Source organism: Mobula birostris, chromosome 6, assembly GCF_030028105.1.
Source record: "Mobula birostris isolate sMobBir1 chromosome 6, sMobBir1.hap1, whole genome shotgun sequence".
NCBI lineage: Eukaryota > Metazoa > Chordata > Chondrichthyes > Myliobatiformes > Myliobatidae > Mobula > Mobula birostris.
The window spans coordinates 180,501,922-180,521,187 of NC_092375.1; the positions used below are offsets into that span (position 1 = coordinate 180,501,922).

Genomic DNA, 19,266 nt, shown 5'->3' on the forward strand with positions numbered 1-19,266 from the left:
CCCATGCTGTAGGTGGCTGTCTCATTTAATATACTGATTTTTGTTGCTTTTCATTCCTTTATATTTTCAGGAAAACTTGGTAACCGTGAAGAACAGGTTAATGGAACAGATTAAGGATTATCAGCAAAAACAGACAGAACTTAAGAATGACATTGAAGAAAAAGACCGTCAACTGTGGCAGCTCAGGAAAGAATTAAAGGAATACACCGACTTACAACCCCACTGCAGGCCAGCCTTGGAGGTAGGATCCTAGAAATTAGCCACTGAAAAGTTTCAATAAAGACCTTTTAAGCTAGGTATGGACTGTCCATAAAGAAATTGGAAGTTTTTTTTCAATACTGTGTTATAAGATGATGAGGAGCATTGATCGTGTGGATAGCCAGAGGCTTTTTCCCAGGGCTGAAATGACTAACCCAAGGGAGCATAGTTTTAAGGTGCTTGGAATTGGGTACCGAGGGGATGTCAGGGGTTTGTTTTTCACACAGAGGGTGGTGGGTGCGTGGAATACACAGTGGGCGGCGGTGGTGGAAGCGGATACAATAGGGTCCTTTAAGAGCCTCTTAGATAGGTACATGGGGCTTAGAGAAATAGAGGGCTTTGCGCTAGGGAAATTCTCAGCAGTCTCTAGAGTAGGTTACGTGGTCGGCTCAACATTGTGGGTGGAAGGGCCTTTAATATGCTGAAAATTGCTATGTTCTATGTTTTATTTTGAAAATGCTCCCTTAATGAAACATTTTACTTAATGAAGTAAAATGGGGTTTTGCACCACACTTTTTGTTGTTGTCCTGTTTTTCATTTCAGATACTTTCTGTTTTAGTTTCATAATGTAGTAAGAACAAGAAATGACATAATGGCGTTTTCTTCCTGAACGCACTAATCTCAGTTTTGGTCATTTTTAAGTCGAGTACAACGTCAGCTTAATTCTCCGAAGGAAACTTGTACTGTTTTTTCAGGAAACAGTACATTTCACTGTTTCCAGTGCTTTGAAACATTAAGTTTTGATGCCGGCAATTGTATTAGTAATTTATAATATTAAAATTGAAATGAATATAAGCTTCGGGCAACATCGTGTCCAATAAAATCTATCATCTCTTTTTAATATCTCCTCTCAGCTTGAAACACACTTCAAATAGTTTTGCTTTGTTTTCCCCTTTCGCCTTATGCCTTTCGTTGACTTCAATTTCTGCATTCGCAGCCTCTACCTCTACCTCTTTAGTCCTCTCAGCTAGTTCCTCTTCCTTCAGTCAGTCGTAGGTGGCAAAGAGATTCGTCTTTGCTGTCTTGAACTTGTCTATTAGCACTTCTGTTTCGCTCCTTCTAAGTTCGGCATGACAAGCATTGACCACACTTCTTGCTGCGACGACGTCAGGATGTTTCGAGATTCGGCTCTTCTTGATTCGCTTCACAGTAGGCAAACCCTTTGTTGCATCTGTGTGTGTGTCTATGAGCCATTGATTGCAGTCGGTGGAAGTCTCTTCCTGCTCCCTTTCCAGTGGGCTGAAGCGATTTCTCACCTCCACTGTGTACTGGGCTTGAAGAATAAGTTGTGAGGAGAATGTCTTCTAGCCTACCTTCTCCTTGGGACCTGTGGCTTTGGGTTGCCGCAGGCTCAGTCTCACTTGCATTGACACTACTCTGTGATCAGATCTGACCGAGTTGAAGGTGCTGTAGGCTTCTGTGTTGATCACACAATAATGCCATTTTGTTCTTACGAGGATGTAATCGAGCTGTTTCCGATAGATGGAAGCTCTGTTTTCGTATGCCCAGTTTACCAGCTCGCTTCTTGAATTGTGTGTTGGCGGCAATAAGACTGTGTTCCTGGATGAAATCAACCAGATATTGTCCACTTCTGTTAGTAAAGTCTTGGTATCAGTATGGACTATCTTCCCGTCCGACCTGGGCATTAAAATCGCCGAGCACAGCCAGGGAGTTATGTGCCGGTATTGAAGTGACAGCTTCGTGAAGTTTACTGTAGGAGACCTCCACCACCTTCTCCTCGCTGCGGTTGTGCGGGGAGTAACAGCTGATGACAGAGGTTGCCGGGTTTCCGTCCAATTCCGCAGTAAGGATTCTGTCACTGACTGAGACTACGCCCCTCAGTGCCTTCTTCGCCTTGCAGTTCAACATCAGCCCTACTCCACCTTGTGCTGACATCATCGTCGGCTCTCTCCATGCAGACGAGGTGATGAGGTGCATCCCCTCTACCTCTGTGAACCTTATCTCTTCATCAGGTGTACATGACGGTGTTCTTGGATCCCCAGGATGGAGATCTCGTAGCTGCTTGCCTGCGATGCCAACTTTGTGCATCGAGGCAAGAGGCGGATGGTATTTGCGTTGAAGATTGAGATGATCGTTTTTCCTTACAACGCAAAAGAGGCGCAGTTCACTCAGCCCCCTTGTCGAACTCAACCCTCCCCGTGGGGTTTGAGGTTGCATCTTCATACTGCCTGTCTAGGCCAGGGTCTGGGTGTTCCACAGAGTTCCTGAGCACTCCCGGCTTGTTGGGTTTGTTGGGTTGTCTGTCGTCATTAGAAACATAGAAAATAGGTGCAGGAGTAGGCCATTCCGCCCTTCAAGCCTGCACCGCCATTCAGTATGATCATGGCTGATCATCCAACTCAGAACCCCGCACCAGCCTTCCCTCCATACCCCCTGATCCCTTTAGTCACAAGGGCCATATCTAACTCCCCCTTAAATATAGCCAATGAACTGGCCTCAACTGTTTCCTGTGGCAGAGAATTCCACAGATTCACCACTCTCTGTGTGAAGAAGTTTTTCCTAATCTTGGTCCTAAAAGGCTTCCCCTTTATCCTCAAACTGTGACCCCTCATTCTGGACTTCCCCAACATCGGGAACAATCTTCCTGCATCTAGCCTGTCCAATCCCTTTAGGATTTTATACATTTCAATCAGATCCCCCCTCAATCTTCTAAATTCCAACGAGTACAAGCCTAGTTCATCCAGTCTTTCTTCATATGAAAGTCCTGCCATCCCAGGAATCAATCTGGTGAACCTTCTTTGTACTCCCTCTATGGCAAGGATGTCTTTCCTCAGATTAGGGGACCAAAACTGCACACAATACTCCAGGTGTGGTCTCCCCAAGGCCTTGTACAACTGCAGTAGTACCTCCCTGCTCCTGTACTCGAATCCTCTTGCTATAAATGCCAGCATACCATTCGCCTTTTTCACTGCCTGCTGTACCTGCATGCCCACTTTCAATGACTGGCGTATAATGACACCCAGGTCTCGTTGCACCTTCCCTTTTCCTAATCGGCCACCATTCAGATAATAATCTGTTTTCCTGTTTTTGCCACCAAAGTGGATAACTTCACATTTATCCACATTAAATTTCATCTGTCATGAATTTGCCCACTCACCTAACCAATCCAAGTCACCCTGCATCCTCTTAGCATCCTCCTCACAGCTAACACTGCCGCCCAGCTTCGTGTCATCCGCAAACTTGGAGATGCTGCATTTAATTCCCTCATCCAAGTCATTAATATATATTATAAACAACTGGGGTCCCAGCACTGAGCCATGCGGTACCCCACTAGTCACTGCCTGCCATTCTGAAAAGGTCCTGTTTATTCCCACTCTTTGCTGCCTGTCTGCCAACCAATTCTCTATTCACATCAATACCTTACCCCCAATACCGTGTGCTTTAAGCTTGCACACTAATCTCCTGTGTGGGACCTTGTCAAAAGCCTTTTGAAAATCCAAATATACCACATCCACTGGTTCTCCCCTATCCACTCTACTAGTTACATCCTTAAAAAATTCTGTGAGGTTTGTCAGACATGATTTTCCTTTCACAAATCCATGCTGACTTTGTCTGATGATTTCACCGCTTTCCAAATGTGCAGTTATCACATCTTTGATAACTGACTGTAGCAGTTTCCCCACCACCGATGTTAGGCTAACCGGTCTATAATTCCCTGGTTTCTCTCTCCCTCCTTTTTTAAAAAGTGGGGTTACATTAGCCACCCTCCAATCCTCAGGAACTAGTCCAGAATCTAAAGAGTTTTGAAAAATTATCACTAATGCATCCACTATTTCTTTGGCTACTTCCTTAAGCATTCTTACAAGGCGCAAAACGAAAGACTGTGTGGCGCGCCACTCCTCACACAGACAGTAGGTGGCCGTTGACTCACAAAGAGTTCATCCGCCCTTTGACAGGTTTTGATTTTAGTCCTGCTGGGTGCCTACACACCCTCCTCCCTGGTTAACCGAAGTGCACCAGGGGTTGTGCTGGTTGAGTCGCCGACAACCGGACCCGAGACAGGTAGTACTGGGTTACGTGGTACCAGTAGCAAGGCAAGGCCCTGACCTGACCCTGAAGGAAGAGGAACTAGCTGAGAGGATTAGGGAGGTAGAGGCTGCTAATGAAGACAAGCAGCATGGAGAAGCATGGCGCCTAGTCAACGAGATCAGCAGACGGAAGAAGCCCCCATCAGGTCAAATAAGTGGTAAAACAACAGAGGACCATGTCCAGACATGGTTCACCCACTTTAAGAACCTGCTGGGAAGCCCTCCAACGATCACAGAAGAAGAAGAGAACATACCCACGATACTAACGCAAGTTGACATCCATGGCGGCCCATTCACTATTGAGGAACTGAAGAAGGCCAAATATGCAGTCAAACAGGGCAGGAGCGCTGGACCAGATGGGATATCACCAGGTGTCCTGAAGAACTGTGACCTGGACAACATCTTGCTGGACACATGTAATACGGTACTCATGAAAGGCAACAAACCAGAACAGTGGTCACTCTCAAACATTATCCTAGTCCCCAAGTCTGGATCCCTCACGAAGACAGATAACTACCGTGGTATCAGCTTGACCTGCATCTTAGCAAAGCTATACAATTGGATGATCTTGAACAAGATTTGCACCGCCATTGACCCTAAGCTAAGATTCAATCAGAATGGTTTTCGGCAGACGCGCACAACAGTAATGCAAATACTTGCTCTCCGTAGAATCATCAAGGAAGTTGAGAAGAACAACCTACCAGCCATATTTACTTACATCGATTTTCGCAAAGCTTTTGACTCCATTCACCGAGGTAAAATGCTGAAGATCCTGAAAGCTTACGGAGTGCCAGACCATCTACTGAGAGCAATAGAGTCCAGCTATACCAAAACCATGGCAAAAGTTGTATCACCAAGTGGAGAAACAGCAGTGTTCGAGCTCCTAGCTGGTGTGCTGCAAGGAGACACTCTGGCACCTTACATCTTTATAATCGTCCTTGATTACGCTCTGCAACAAGCTACCAAAGATCATGACAAAAACAACAGGAATTCTGCAGATGCTGGAAATTCAAGAACCCACATCAAAGTTGCTGGTGAACGCAGCAGGCCAGGCAGCATCTCTAGGAAGAGGTACAGTCGACGTTTCAGGCCGAGACCCTTCGTCAGGACTAACTGAAGGAAGAGTTAGTAAGAGATTTGAAAGGGGGAGGGAGAGATCCAAAATGATAGGAGAAGACAGGAGGGGGAGGGATGGAGCCAAGAGCTGGACAGGTGATTAAAGATCATGACAAGCTTGGTTTTATCATAAAACCTGGACAAACCAAAAGGGTCAGACCAGTTACGCTCACAGATCTCAATTTTACAGATGACATAGTCCTGCTCTCTGACCAGATGGAGGAAGCACAGCAGTTACTGACAAAAGTGGAAATTGAGTGCAATAAAGTTGGACTTCACCTAAATGCTAAAAAGTCAGAGTACATGGTGTTTAACTGTGTTTAAGGTACTCTCAAGACCGTAAAGAATGATACCATTGGGGAAGTCTTTGACTACAAGTACCTCGGGTCAAGAATGATGAGTTCAGAGGAGGACATAAAGATACGAAAGGCACTGCAATGGAGTGCTATGAATGACATGAAGGAAATCTGGAAGTTGAACCTGACCAGAGGGCTTAAAAAGAGGATTTTCATAGCAGTCATAGAGTCCATTCTCACGTATGGATGCGAGTCCTGGACACTCACCAAGACTATGCGAAAGTCTCTCGATGGTTGCTATACACGAATGCTCCGGATGGCTCTTGACGTGAGTTGGCAACAGCACATGATGAACGTCGAGCTCTATGACGACCTAACGATGCTCACCTCTAAAATCGAGGCGAGAAGACTGTAAGTAGCGGGCACTGTCTACGCCACCCTGAGCTACCTGCCAGCCTAGTCATCATATGGGAGCCCAAGCACGGGAGGATGAACCCTGGGCGCCCTCCCAAGACTATGGTCAACACGCTCCTAGAAGATAGCGGTGCGGCTAATGTAGATGAATTGAACACACTGATGAGGGAGAGGGAGAAGGGGAGAGTCCATCATCATGCCCGACGCCGGCCCCCTAGTCCTGAGTCGACGTAGTAGTAGTAATTTCTGTTTATTTCTGTTATTCTTTTTATGTTTGCCTTGCACTTTCCTATTCCATTGAGAAGCATTTGATGGTCAAACCCTCTAGGCACATTAGTTACTTTATCTAGTTGGATACAAACCTATTACTACATAAAAATATGCTGCTTCCTTCTGGTAATGCAATGTAACAAAGGTTAAAATGTATGTCAAATTACCCCAGGAATACTTTAATCTACTTACTTGCTGCTTGTTACACTGCTGGTGTTTAGGGCAGCAGTGAAGGTCCTCCACTCTGGCGGTGTTCAGGGCTTCCTTCATTGTGTCAATAGCTTCTCGGTTTTCACTGCTGTCAGTCATGCAAGTCCTGGGTGGAGACTCAGGAATACCGTCGCACTCAGATGTAGAAGGATTCCTCATTACTGTTACTGCAACAATTTTGTTTTACCAGTCAGGATTGTTGGCCCTGAGCTGAACCCTTGAATTTGGAGGACCGCTAGACTACTCTTAGTCTGGCCTCTACCTTTTGATTTGTTTAGCATTGGTGACCCTACCAACAGCCAAAGCATAAAGCCCTGACTCCAGCCAACATAGCTCTCCTGGTCATTGAGGCACGCAAGCTTCCAAACCACAACAAGGAATACTTTAATCTATTTCATATATATCATCTTCATCTCAGGAAGCTTGTTTTTTATGAAGTAATTGGGAGATTAGTTCCTAAGGTGTTATTCATTGTCCATTCCTAAAACTCAGTGCTTCACTGAAGCTTGTAGTTCGGCTGCACAACTCGTCATCATCTGCAGATCAGAACAAAACTGGATTAATGCAACTTGATCCTTGGTCTTGTGAGATGGGGCCAAAATAAAGGCCAGTGGGGAGTTGGGAAGAATCATTAAGGCTAAGGAGAGAGCTGGGACGTTGGAGGAAGTGTCTCAAAAATCTGGGCATGGAGTCAAGAATCGTTTTGTTGGGTTCGGAATGCAAAGATAGAAATTGGAGACAGGAGGTTTTGCTCAAATGAGAAGGATACCAGAAGATAGTTACAGTAGGTGTTAATTGTTCTGGCTTCTTGACATACAGTGCCTTGCTAAAGTATTCAGCCTCCAACTCTTTGTTTACATAAATGAGTATTACAACCAGGGATTTTGATCTATTTTACTGAGATTTTTTATTTGTTTATCACCTGCTTCTTTTCTTCACAGAAGAACTTTAAAAGCAGGAAAAATAGTAAAGCACGAAGAACTAAAAATTTCAAAGCTGAAATGTCAGCACTTCAAAAGTATTTAACCCCCTTGCTGAGTACTTGGTTGAACCACCTCTCACAGTTATTACAGCCAGAAACCTCTTTGGATAAGTCTCTTTTAGCTTTGCAAAATGTGATTGAGCAAGGTTTGCCCATTCCTTCTTGCAAAATTGCTCAAGCTGTGCCGGGTTAATTGGGGAGCAACAGTGGACAACAAACTTGAGGTCTTACCAGAGACATTTGATCGGGTAAGACCTCAAGTTTGACCTCAAGGTCAGGTCTCTGACTGGGCCACTCAAGGACATCAGTTTTCTTAATTTGATGACACCTAGACTGGGGGTGTAGTGGATAGAGAGGAAGGCTATCATGGCTTGCGGCAGGAAATGGACCAGCTGGAAAAATGAGCTGAAAGTGGCAGTTAGAATTTAATGCAGACAAGTGCCAAGTGTTGCACTTCAGTAGGCCCAACCAGGGTAGGCCTTACACAGTGAACAGTAGGGCACTGAGGTGTGCGGTAGAACAAAGAAAGCTGGGAATACTCTCCCATAATTCTTTGAAAGTGGCCTCACAGGTAGATAGAGTAATAAAGAAAGCTTGGCGTGTGGTTTTCAGAAATCAAAGTATGGTGTACAAGAGGTGGGATGTTATGTTGAAGTTGTATAAGACATTGGTAAGGCCTAATTTTGAGTATTGTATTCAGTTTTGGTCACCTACTTATAGGAAAGATGTAAATAAGGTCGAAAGAGTACAGACAAAATTTACAAGGATGTTGCCAGGTCTGGAGGACTTGAGTTATAAGAAAAGTTTAAGTAGGTTAGTACATTATTCCTTGGAACATAGAAGATTGATACTGACAGGGTAAATGCAAGCAGGCTTTTTCCACTGAGGTTGGGTGGGACTACAACAAGAGGCCATGGGTTAAGGGTGAAAGGTGAGAAGTTTAAAGGGAATATGAGGGGAATCTTCTTCACTCAGAGGGTCACGAGAGTGTAGAACAAGCTGCCAGTGCAAATGGAGCATGCAAGCTCGATTTCAACGATGGTAGGGGGTACGAAGGGTTATGGTCACAGTGCAGGGTGATAGGAGTAGGCAGTTTGGCATGAACTAGATGGGCCAAATGGGCTGTTTCTGTCCTGTACTTTTCTATGACTCCATGGTTGCTGAGGTAGTGTGCTCTGTGTCATTGCTCTGCTGAAAGATGAACTAACTCCCCAGTTTTCTGACAGAGGCTAATGGATTTTAATCCAGGATTTCTCTGTGTTTAGCAGCATTCATCTTTCCATCAATCCTGACTGGATTTCCTGTTCCCGCTGCTGAACAGCATCCTCATAGCATGATGCTGCCTCCACCATACTTCACAGTAGGGAAGGTGTTACCTAACTGATGTGCAGTATTAGATTTCCACCACACGTACTGCCTGGTATTGAGACCAAAGCGTTCCACTTTAGTCTCTTCCACATCTTTACAGTATCTTCTAAGTGACGCTTTGCAAAGTCTTTACAGGTAAGGATATGATTTTTTTTAGCCGTGCCTTCTTCCTTGCCACTCTTCCATAGATATCCTGTTTTTGCAAAGCCTTGGAGACTGTGGAGCCATGAACCTCATCTTCAGTTGCAGCCACTAACTTCTGCAGCTCATTTAAAGTGACTATTGGCATCAAAGTAGCCTCTCTTACAAGTATCGTTCTTTTCCAGCGACTAGGTTTAGAGGGGCTGCCTGACCTAGGCAGTGGGGCTGTGGTTTTATATTTTATTCCACCTTTTCATGATGAATGGCACTGAGCTCCGAGATATGTTCAGTGTCTTTGAGATGGTCTTGTACCCTTCCGCAGATTTGTGCTTCTCTATTATCATTTCCCTGACTTGTCTTGAGTGCTCTTTTGTCTTCATTTTTGTTTGGTCTGTTGAAAATCTACCATACTCTTAGACCTTCCAAAAAGGAAGTGGGTATTTATTCAGGTAATCCTCCAATTTTCTACACCAATAAATTGGTTAAATTGGTAAGGTCATGTACAGTTTTACATTGAGGAAAGTTAGTGTATGAAGGGGATGAATATTCAACCTCTCAATTTTGGTTTTTAATCTTTAGTAAATTGTTAACAGGTTTTAGAATGTATTTTGGATTTGACATGACGCACAATGTTTTGTAGATTAGCTCAAAAAAATCCTGCTTCAGTGTATCTTATATTTAGAAAATGAGGTAGTAAAATGTGAAAATAGTTGTGGGGGCTGAATACTTTTGCAGGGCACTGTAAACAATTGTCTGGCTAATGGATAGTGAGCATGAAGAAGATCGGGAATGTGAACCGGCTAGTGGCAAAGAAATATTAAATCCTTGGTTATCTAAGTGGATTATATATGAATGGCTTTAGCAAATAGGTGATATTCTCTGACCAATCAGACTTTAAACATATAAATAACCTACAGGGAATGTGGCTTAATTTAGATATTTATGAAATAAAAATGCAGAGTTGCCAGCTGTTATTTCTGAATGTTAATTCAGTGAATCAAAACTAGAATCTGGATTTCACACCAGCAATCCCATCTGTAGTCAGTGGAACTTAGCTTGATGGGCACTTGTATTTCTTATTTATGGATTTTTCCTGTCTGATCATTTTGGGCCTGGATTTTTTGGAAGGAGCTGCTCTTGGTCGTGTTGTCATATTGCTGAATAAATTGTACATTAAAACTGCAAGATCTATTTTTGCCAATAACCTGCAATTCAAATGATTTAGAATATGGTTTTGAGCTTCTCTTGTCCCATCTATGTTGTCCTGTAAGTGTTTCAGTGTCCCACTAAGATAAAGGCTTGATTCTGTTTGATTAATACTTGTAGTCTATCGCAGTTTCAGCAGATGGTGCTCACCGATCATGTACATGCTCAGTCAGTTGGAATTGGCAGCCACATTGCTGTTATTTTTGACATAAGCTTAAAAATATATGCAATTTTTTTAAATGTTTATCCTTTTGCTTCTGTATCTTAGTAGCAAAGTAGTTTGCTTCTTTGAAAATATAAATACTCCAAAGTAAAATCTAGTTAACCATAAGAAAACTTTATATTTGAAGGTGAACTGGGAGTTGACTGAATCACCATTAAAGAAGGATATTCCTTTGACAGGGACAGATCATCATGCATTGTGCAAGTATGTTTTCGTCCCTCTTTACACTGCTGTTTTCTACAAGTAACGCAAGTAACTCGGGGGCGGGGGGGGTGAGAGTGTTGGGGAGACGGTTGTGTGGTAGTGAAAATAATGGAGTATAACATTTAGAAAACCAGGCACTTTCTCATAGCACCAATAAAAATACTTTACAATAAAACATAGCATAATTCAGTGAGTAGCTAGGTTCTATGCAGATTCAATTTTTCTTAAACAAATGGTATGTTCTTAAATTGCATACTTATCCCTTTTGTTTTCTAAACCAAGCATTTCAACAATATCATAGAACTTATTTAGGGCAGCACAGTAGCGTAGTGGTTAGCACAACGCTTTGCAGTTCAAGCAATCCGGGTTCAATTCCTGCCACTGCCTGTAAGGGTTTTCTACGTTCTCCCCGTAATTGCGTGGGTTTCCTCCGGGTGCTCCGGTTTCCTCCTACAATCTAAAGACCTACTGGTTGGTAGGTTAATTGGTCATTGTAAATTGTCCTGTGATTAAACTAGGATTAAATCGGGGGATTGCTGGGCAGCGTGGCTCGAAGGGCTAGAGGGGCCTATTCCACACTGTATCTCAATATTTTTTTAAAAAACTTACGTAAGGTAATGATGCTGCAGGTGATCAATAGCCATTACAATGATCGAGCCAAATGAGCTAGACAGGTTTGGAGATTTTGTTCCTTGTGCGGTAAGAGTACTCTGCAAAGCCAAATAGAGTAATAGCATTTTGTTGGAGCTGCACATCTGTTTCATTGATGTTCTGTGCCATTGTGGTCCAGCAGTGCTCAGTTTCTGACTGTGATGCCTTTACAGTTAACAAAATTAATTCTCCTTTCAATATTTGTTAGTGTCTCAAAGCTGTAGCTGCTGAAGATTCCCTTGTTTTCATGTGCCCTAAGCGGGGTGATTCAGACTGGCAATATTCAGCAACTGAAATTTTGTTGAATTCACTCACTGCACAAAGCATCAATTCTTTAGCTTCATAGTGGGGTTCAAAAATATAATTTTTTAAAACTACTTTTTAAAAATAGCTTGGACCTGAATGTTGTAGAATATGAACCATGCAGTAAGCTGCTTCTCTGGGATCGTTATCAATTTTTGTCAGTCCCTGCGTGACCTATTTTGCAAAGAGCCATCTATGTACTTTCCATATTCTGGATTGATTCTTTGCTAATTTGTGTATAATTTTAGTATTTTTTTATTAATGTTTTTGTGAAGATTGCATATCCATTCTGCTTTCCATGTCATTTATTTTGAAAATGTAAAGTCCCTCTGTTACAAATTAAGTATCCTGTGATTGTAATATTTGTAATAAAAGACACGCTTAATTATAGATAGGGGCATCACCATCAACCATAGCCTCTTGATTTCACTGTATTAACTTAAAATATGTATAATGAAAAACCTTCTATTCTGCATATCGTGTTTTTGTAAGTGGTATATTAAATCTAGTTGGAAGAACCAGTCTTTGAAAGTAAATAAGGTGTGCATGTTAATTAGCTCAAATTTGCATCAGAAAAGATCTCCGAGATGAGGAACTACTTGAAAGGTTGCAATTTCAATTAATGCTGGACCACATTTGTTCCTTGAAAACTTTTCTGGTTTGTATTTTCACTCTGTCAGCCGAAGATAAACTGGTTTATTTATGATAGGATTTTTTAAATTCCCATAATGACACCAGCTATGCATGACTTTTGTTTCTTACTATAGCATTTTATTTCCGAAGCTGTTTCAAGAGCCCGCTAGTATTTTGAGACTTGGAAGTTTCTTTCTGTCTTTCTCAATATTTATTTATTTTTAATCCTTAGCCTATATATAATCTATTTTGTTCCTTTGTAGTCAGCCGCAGAACTCAGGATAAGTACTCACTCTGCTTAGGAGCAGTAAATATATTCCGCTTGTCCACTCCACACCACAGTTCCAATATTTGCAAATCCCCATGATCTCAAGAAATAATTTTTTCTATCTGATTGTTTCTTCAACAATTAGGCAAAATAGTATGAACAATATATTTGAAATGAATATCCTCCACAACAATAACCTTTAATGTTAAACTGCTAAAAGTGCATAAGGTCTCACCTTATTTACAGAACAGGAGATCTCAGGTTCTTAGCAAAATATAAACTGCCAGAATAACTCAGCAGGATGAGCAGCTTCTGTGGAGACAAAGGGGTAATCAACAGTTCAATCCTGGTATAGGGCCTTGACCTGAAACATTGATCACCTGTCTTCAAAACATTACTTGACCCACAGAATTATTCCAGAATAACTGTTGCTTCAGATTCCAACATCTGCAGTTGCTTGTGCCTTGTTCAGAGCAGATCAATTGGAGTTGCAGAATTATTGTAATATGGTAGACTTCTATACTTTTGGCTCAAGTGGGGAGAAGTCATCTTAAATTCTTGCCCTGTATCTTTGTCCATGACTAGTTTACACATGAAAGCATAAAGTGAGAGTAGGATTTGCCTTATGAGTTGCCCACTTCTGAGAAACCTATTCATATGCAGAGAGGTTTAAAAAAATCATCTTTTGACTAGTTATCAACTGTACTTCAAACTGAAAGGAGAGAAGATTCAATAAAAAAACATAAAATTTCTCCTTTCGTACATTTTGAGTAGGTCATTTTATGAGATATTAACCAGCAACAATATACCTTCACTGACTACAGAATAGTTATGTTATAGATAAGTGCGTAGTATGCCAGATCAGCAAAGCCAGCTTGCATTCGTGCCAGGGTCTTCAGTGAAGTACCTCTGCATTCCTACTGGCATGTTACCAACCCCTGAAGGGGTGATTATCTTGCCATGCTGGTATAAGTTTGGAGCAGTAATTCAGCAGGATTTATAGTGCCAATCTAGTGCTGGATCTTTGTAAATGCCAGATTAAATTGGACACAAACTTGGCAGTATAAACTGGTTATAAAACATTCGACTTCTGTGTTGAGGAATTAGTTCCAAAATGTGATATTCTCCTATGAAACTAATACATAGTTCCAAAATATTAAAGGTTACACTGCAATAAATGTCATTTTATTTGCAACTGAAAACAATACTGTGGGGTGTTAGAATTCATACCTGCACAAAGTAAGAAGACATTCATTCAAAATGTGATTATTATCACCACCTGGTGGCCTGTCTCCCAACCAGATGATCACAGGTTCAAGAAATGCAGAAAAATTGGCTGTTTTCTACTGTTATAAGCACACCTTCTGTCAGATGATCATGTACCAGCATTGATGACAGTCATGGCCAATCTAAGGCCTAAACTCTCCCTCATTTCTACCATTGAAGGTTGTGTGGTTCTGAGTGATATATGAACAAAAATTTACATTGAGCCCCTATCTTGATGTACAAATTCTTGCATTGCAGAGAGAGGATGGAGTTTGCTTTTCAGGAAATTTATCAAGAATTTAAGCACCTGTCTGCCTTGACAAAAAAACAAACAGAACTTCTCAGTAAATATAACTACAACAAAGAAGTAATAAGTGAGTACTGTACACATTTGCATTGTACATCAATTGTTTAGGGCATTTCTGTGAATCTGAAGACCTGAAATGTTTCCTAACCTGAAAAACCTTTTTGCTATCTGACACCCTAATTTTTCACTATTTCTACAACCAGAGTGATGATTTTTATTAGAACCAATGGACAACAATTTAATTCCAAAGGGCAATTTTAATATTTTCTGGGTAGTGTTGAAAATTCAGTCGAGATTGTTTATTGATTTTGCTATGATGTCATACTTTTCACCAATCTAATTTATATCAGCCATTACAGTGTGATGCTTCTTCCATGTAATGATTAAAAGGTTTAATATTCTCAGTTTGAACTTCCAGCACATTAAATCCTAAGGTAGGAAAATACAAGTTAAAATTAATCCAATGAAAATTTCATGATGTCGAAGTTTTACTAGAAATTTCCTTATGGATTTAAACTGTCTGCTCAATTCCACAGTGGTAATCATACCATTCTAAATTCATCAGCCAAATCAAGATCTTTCTCTATCCCAATAATAATTAAAGAATGTCAGAAAGAGTTTATTTGAGAAATAATTTTTAAAATTTGAAAAAGTTAGGCTTAATGCGCAGCTATGTCCTACCAATCCACATTTTTCATTTTATCCTGCAACAAAGTAAGTCTGAACTGTCAAAGAAAGGAGTAAATAAAGCTTAGTAAGGATTTCCAAACTTTAGGAGTTTCTATCGATATTTATGAGAAAATTTGCAGTACTCCCCAAATATGTATAGAAATTGAGCGTGAGGTATTAATAATAGAAAGCAACGAGATGAAAGCCGAATTAAACAGACATTTACATCAGTTTTCCCTTAAGATCTCCAGAAAAATTGTGAATTTAGAATTGGAAGGGAGGAAGGAACTAAATCACTGAGGAAATCGACGGAGCTTGGGGCTGAAATGTCTTTTGACCCTGAAGAATTTCAAACTGGTGGCTTAAAAGCAGTGGCTATCACATTGGTTGAACACTCCCTAGATTTAAGTAAAATTCCATTAGATTGGTAAAATTCCATTGGTTTTGTAACTACTCCAGCCAGTTGGTATAACATTTGTCATAGGGAAATTGCAAAGTCCTATGATTAAAGACCTTAGAATAAGACCCCAAGAAAATTTCAAAGTTGTTGGGCCAAATTTAACATAATTTTGTTTAAAGGGAGACCCTGTTTTTAAAAGAAGGAACATGCTGTGAATGAAGAGAACCTGTGGTTGGACACTACTTAATTTTCCACAAGGAACCTGATTAAGTGCCATGATGAAAATCATTGCACAAAATAAAAGGTCATAGTGTAGGATGTAGCATAGTAGAAAATTGACTGGTTAATTAGAAACAGGGTAGGCATCATTGTGTTTTTGCAGCAAGATATAGTTAGTGCTGTGCTGCAGACTTAACATTTTACAATTTGTGTAAAAGAATTGGATAAATGCACGATTGCTATATTTTCTGATGAGACAAAATATGTTGGAAAGCATGTTAAGGGGTTTACAAAGAATTATAGCTAAGTGGGTGGGCAAAGAAAATGAAATTCTGCATTTTGGTAAAAAAATGTAAAAGCACAATATAGAAATGAGTTTACAGAGCTCTGAAATGCAGAGTAATTTGTGTTTGTTCATGTATAATGTAAAAATGATTACTGTGCAAGTATAGTAAGTAATTAGGGAAGCTAACAGAATGTTGTTGTTTGTTGCTCTGGGGAATTGAATACAAAGTACAGAGTTTACTCGTGTTATATATGACATGGGTGGGATGAAATCCAGAGCTGTGTCTGCAGTATTGCTAGATAAGACCAAAGGGAAGGAGTCCAAGAAATTTACTGGACTGATGCTCAGGATAAACAGGTTATCTCAGAACAGGTTATCTCAGGAACGAATATTACCTCCATCAATTTTCAGAAAATTGAGTGGACTTGATTGAAGCAGAGTCTTTTCAATATTTTAAAGACAAAAATAGCTGATAATTCTTGATAAATAGGTGAAAGGTTACTTGTGGGTAGGTGGAATGTGGCATCAAAATCAGAATCAGGTTTAATATCAGCAGCATATGTTGTGACATTTGTTAACTTTGCAGCTGCATTACAATGCAATACGTGATAAATATAGAAAATAATAAATCAATTACAGGAAGTATATACATGTATTTTAAATAGTTAAATTAAAAATAGTGTAAAAAACAGAAATAAAAAAAACACAAAAATCGGCCAATATCTTATTGAAGATAACAAATTTCATGACCCATGCGGTGGTAATAAACCTGATTCTGAATATCAGAGTAGACTTGAGGGCAAGAATGGTCTATTGCTCAATCCAGATGTTCGTGTTTGCTAGTTATCGGCTATCGCAGTAAGGTATCAACTGCTGTACCTTCCAACTGTTGGTGTGTTGGAACTGCAAAACAATTTAGTAGATGAAAGCTGTTTTAGTCTCTCAAATAGTTGGACATTGGAACTCTTTAGGAACAGACTTAATGTCTCAGCATTTATACAAGTACATTTTGCCACCGCCACAACCTGTAATGTAGCTGAAGGATCTGAGTGCAAGTATTCTTTGTATTAGTGGTGAAAATGACAGGATCACATATATTGCCTATATTTTCTGAGTGGGAGTTGTGAAAATTTCAGGGTAACAACAAAAATAGTAAGAGTCACATTCTTATAAATGTTTCCTTATCGATTTCTAAACATTCTAAATATCAGGGGATGTTGTATTAGTGGTGTTGAGGTAAAAGATCAGCTATGAACATAGTGAGTGCCAAAGTGGACACAAGGGACCAAGTGACCTGGTTCTGCTTCTGTGTATTCTGTTCTTATTTGTGATCTGATTTCTAATAATGAAATGCTTGTTTTTGCTTGGTTTTCCAATTTTAGATATGCCTTTCTCAATGCCTATACAGTGCACAGATGAAGGAGAGCAAGAACATATAGTTAAAACCAATGTGAAGGAGGGAAGCATATCAAAGGACTTTGTTGCATCACAAGGCTACAGAGTTCAACAGGGGCAGCTTCCAGTTGTTGAGTCATTATCTGAGTTAGATATCAAATTCCCACCTTCAGGTAATTACGAATTCCTAAACAGTGCACCAGAAAAATCAAAGCTAAAGCTTCCTGTTGAAATCCCTACTTGCGATGTTGAAGAGGTGCTGTTGAAAGATGATATCCAGGACTTGAGTAAGAAATGCAATAAAGAAGAATGGACTTCATTTGAAATTTGCAATGCGGGACCAATTAATGAAGAGTCCAACAACCTCTTCTGTGGTGAACAAGGGAAGTGTGCAAACATTACTATCGAAAGAACCCCGTTTAGAAATCCTTCAAGCCCTACTGTTCATACACCTTCAAATCCTTTCCTAAATGTTGAAGAATCTACCATTAAGCTTCCAACAACAGAGATAAGAGGACCTCAGCAGGTAAGTCAAAAAATCGAAAATCATCGTTATAAGTAATTTCTGTTGCAGTCTTGTTTACTCAGTATTTTGAGTTTACATTTACAATTGGGTCATTTTAATGTCAAAATAATGGAGGCTGGTGTTTATAAATGCTTAAATTTATGACAACCACTGGCAAATAGCAGACTGTTGATTAAATGTTAATATACAGTAGATTCTAATTAATCCAGATGCATCAGGACCAGTAAATTTTGGCCCAATTAAGCAGCTGCCCCAAAAGGCCAAAGTTTCATGAAAATAGTTGTTTTTAAAAAAGGTATAAAAAGACAAACTACCATTTAACTGAGTCACAAACTATGTATTTAAGTGAAATACAGAACAAATTGGAACAGTACCAATAATACGACAGTACTATAAAACTGTGTCGTAGTTCATAATAGTTATCGACATAGGAATTTATCCAGTGTACGCTGCCATGTTCTTTTGACTGCAAATGAACAAAATCAATGCTGACATCCAGAGTGATTCTTTGGCTAGTGTCAAATCTTTTCTTGGCATCTTGGCAAGGGTCAGAAATTTTTTAAAGTCAAAAAACAAAATGACCAAAATCACTGCTTTTTGCATCGGTGTCCATCGGCACAAATAAACAAAATAACTGTGGCGGAGATGAGGCTGAGTTCAGGGCTACGGTAGGAAACTTTGTCACATGGTGTGAGCAGAATTATCTGCAGCTTAATGTGAAAAAGACTTAAGGAGCTGGTGGTAGACCTGAGGAGAGCTAAGGCACCGGTGACCCCTGTTTCCATCCAGGGGGTCAGTGTGGACATGGTGGAGGATTACAAATACCTGGGGATACGAATTGACAATAAACTGGACTGGTCAAAGAACACTGAGGCTGTCTACAAGAAGGGTCAAAGCCGTCTCTATTTCCTGAGGAGACTGAGGTCCTTTAACATCTGCCAGACGATGCTGAGGATGTCCTACGAGTCTGTGGTGGCCAGTGCTATCATGTTTGCTGTTGCGTGCTGGGGCAGCAGGCTGAGGGTAGCAGACACCAACAGAATCAACAAACTCATTCGTAAGGCCAGTGATGTTGTGGGGATGGAACTGGACTCTCTGACGGTGGTGTCGGAAAAGAGGCTGCTGTCCAAGTTGCATGCTATCTTGGACAATGTCTCCCATCCACTAAATAAAGTACTGGGTGGGCACAGGAGTACATTCAGCCAGAGACTCATTCCACCGAGATGCGGCACAGAGCGTCATAGGAAGCCATTCCTGCCTGTGGCCATCAAACTTTACAACTCCTCCCTTGGAGGGTCAGACGCCCTGAGCCAATAGGCTGGTCCTGGACTTATTTCATAATTTACTGGCATAATTTACATATTACTATTTAACTATTTATGGTTTTATTACTATTTAATTACTTATGGTGCAACTGTAACGAAAACCAATTTCCCCCGGGATCAATAAAGTATGACTATGACTAACTCAAGCACACGCATCTGACACTATTTAAAAACTGTTTGCCCTAAGCACGGTGTAGTGTCTGGTGTCCACACAAAGTGCACATGACTGATCCTAGTAAGAAACTGTACAGAAACAATCTCCTGTCCCAATTAAGCGGCAT

The 19,266-nt window shown here is 40.7% G+C and overlaps 1 protein-coding gene across 2 annotated transcripts in view; it reads left to right on the forward strand.

Moving 5' to 3' along the window:
• tank (TRAF family member-associated NFKB activator) overlaps positions 1-19,266 on the forward strand; it is a 106,262-nt gene that overhangs the window by 47,671 nt on the left and 39,325 nt on the right. For both annotated transcript variants that reach the window (XM_072262020.1, XM_072262021.1), the window contains exons 5-8: positions 71-241; positions 10,661-10,737; positions 14,117-14,232; positions 17,122-17,660. In XM_072262020.1, coding sequence (XP_072118121.1) covers positions 71-241; positions 10,661-10,737; positions 14,117-14,232; positions 17,122-17,660 — 903 coding nt within the window. The remainder of the gene's footprint in view (positions 1-70; positions 242-10,660; positions 10,738-14,116; positions 14,233-17,121; positions 17,661-19,266) is intronic.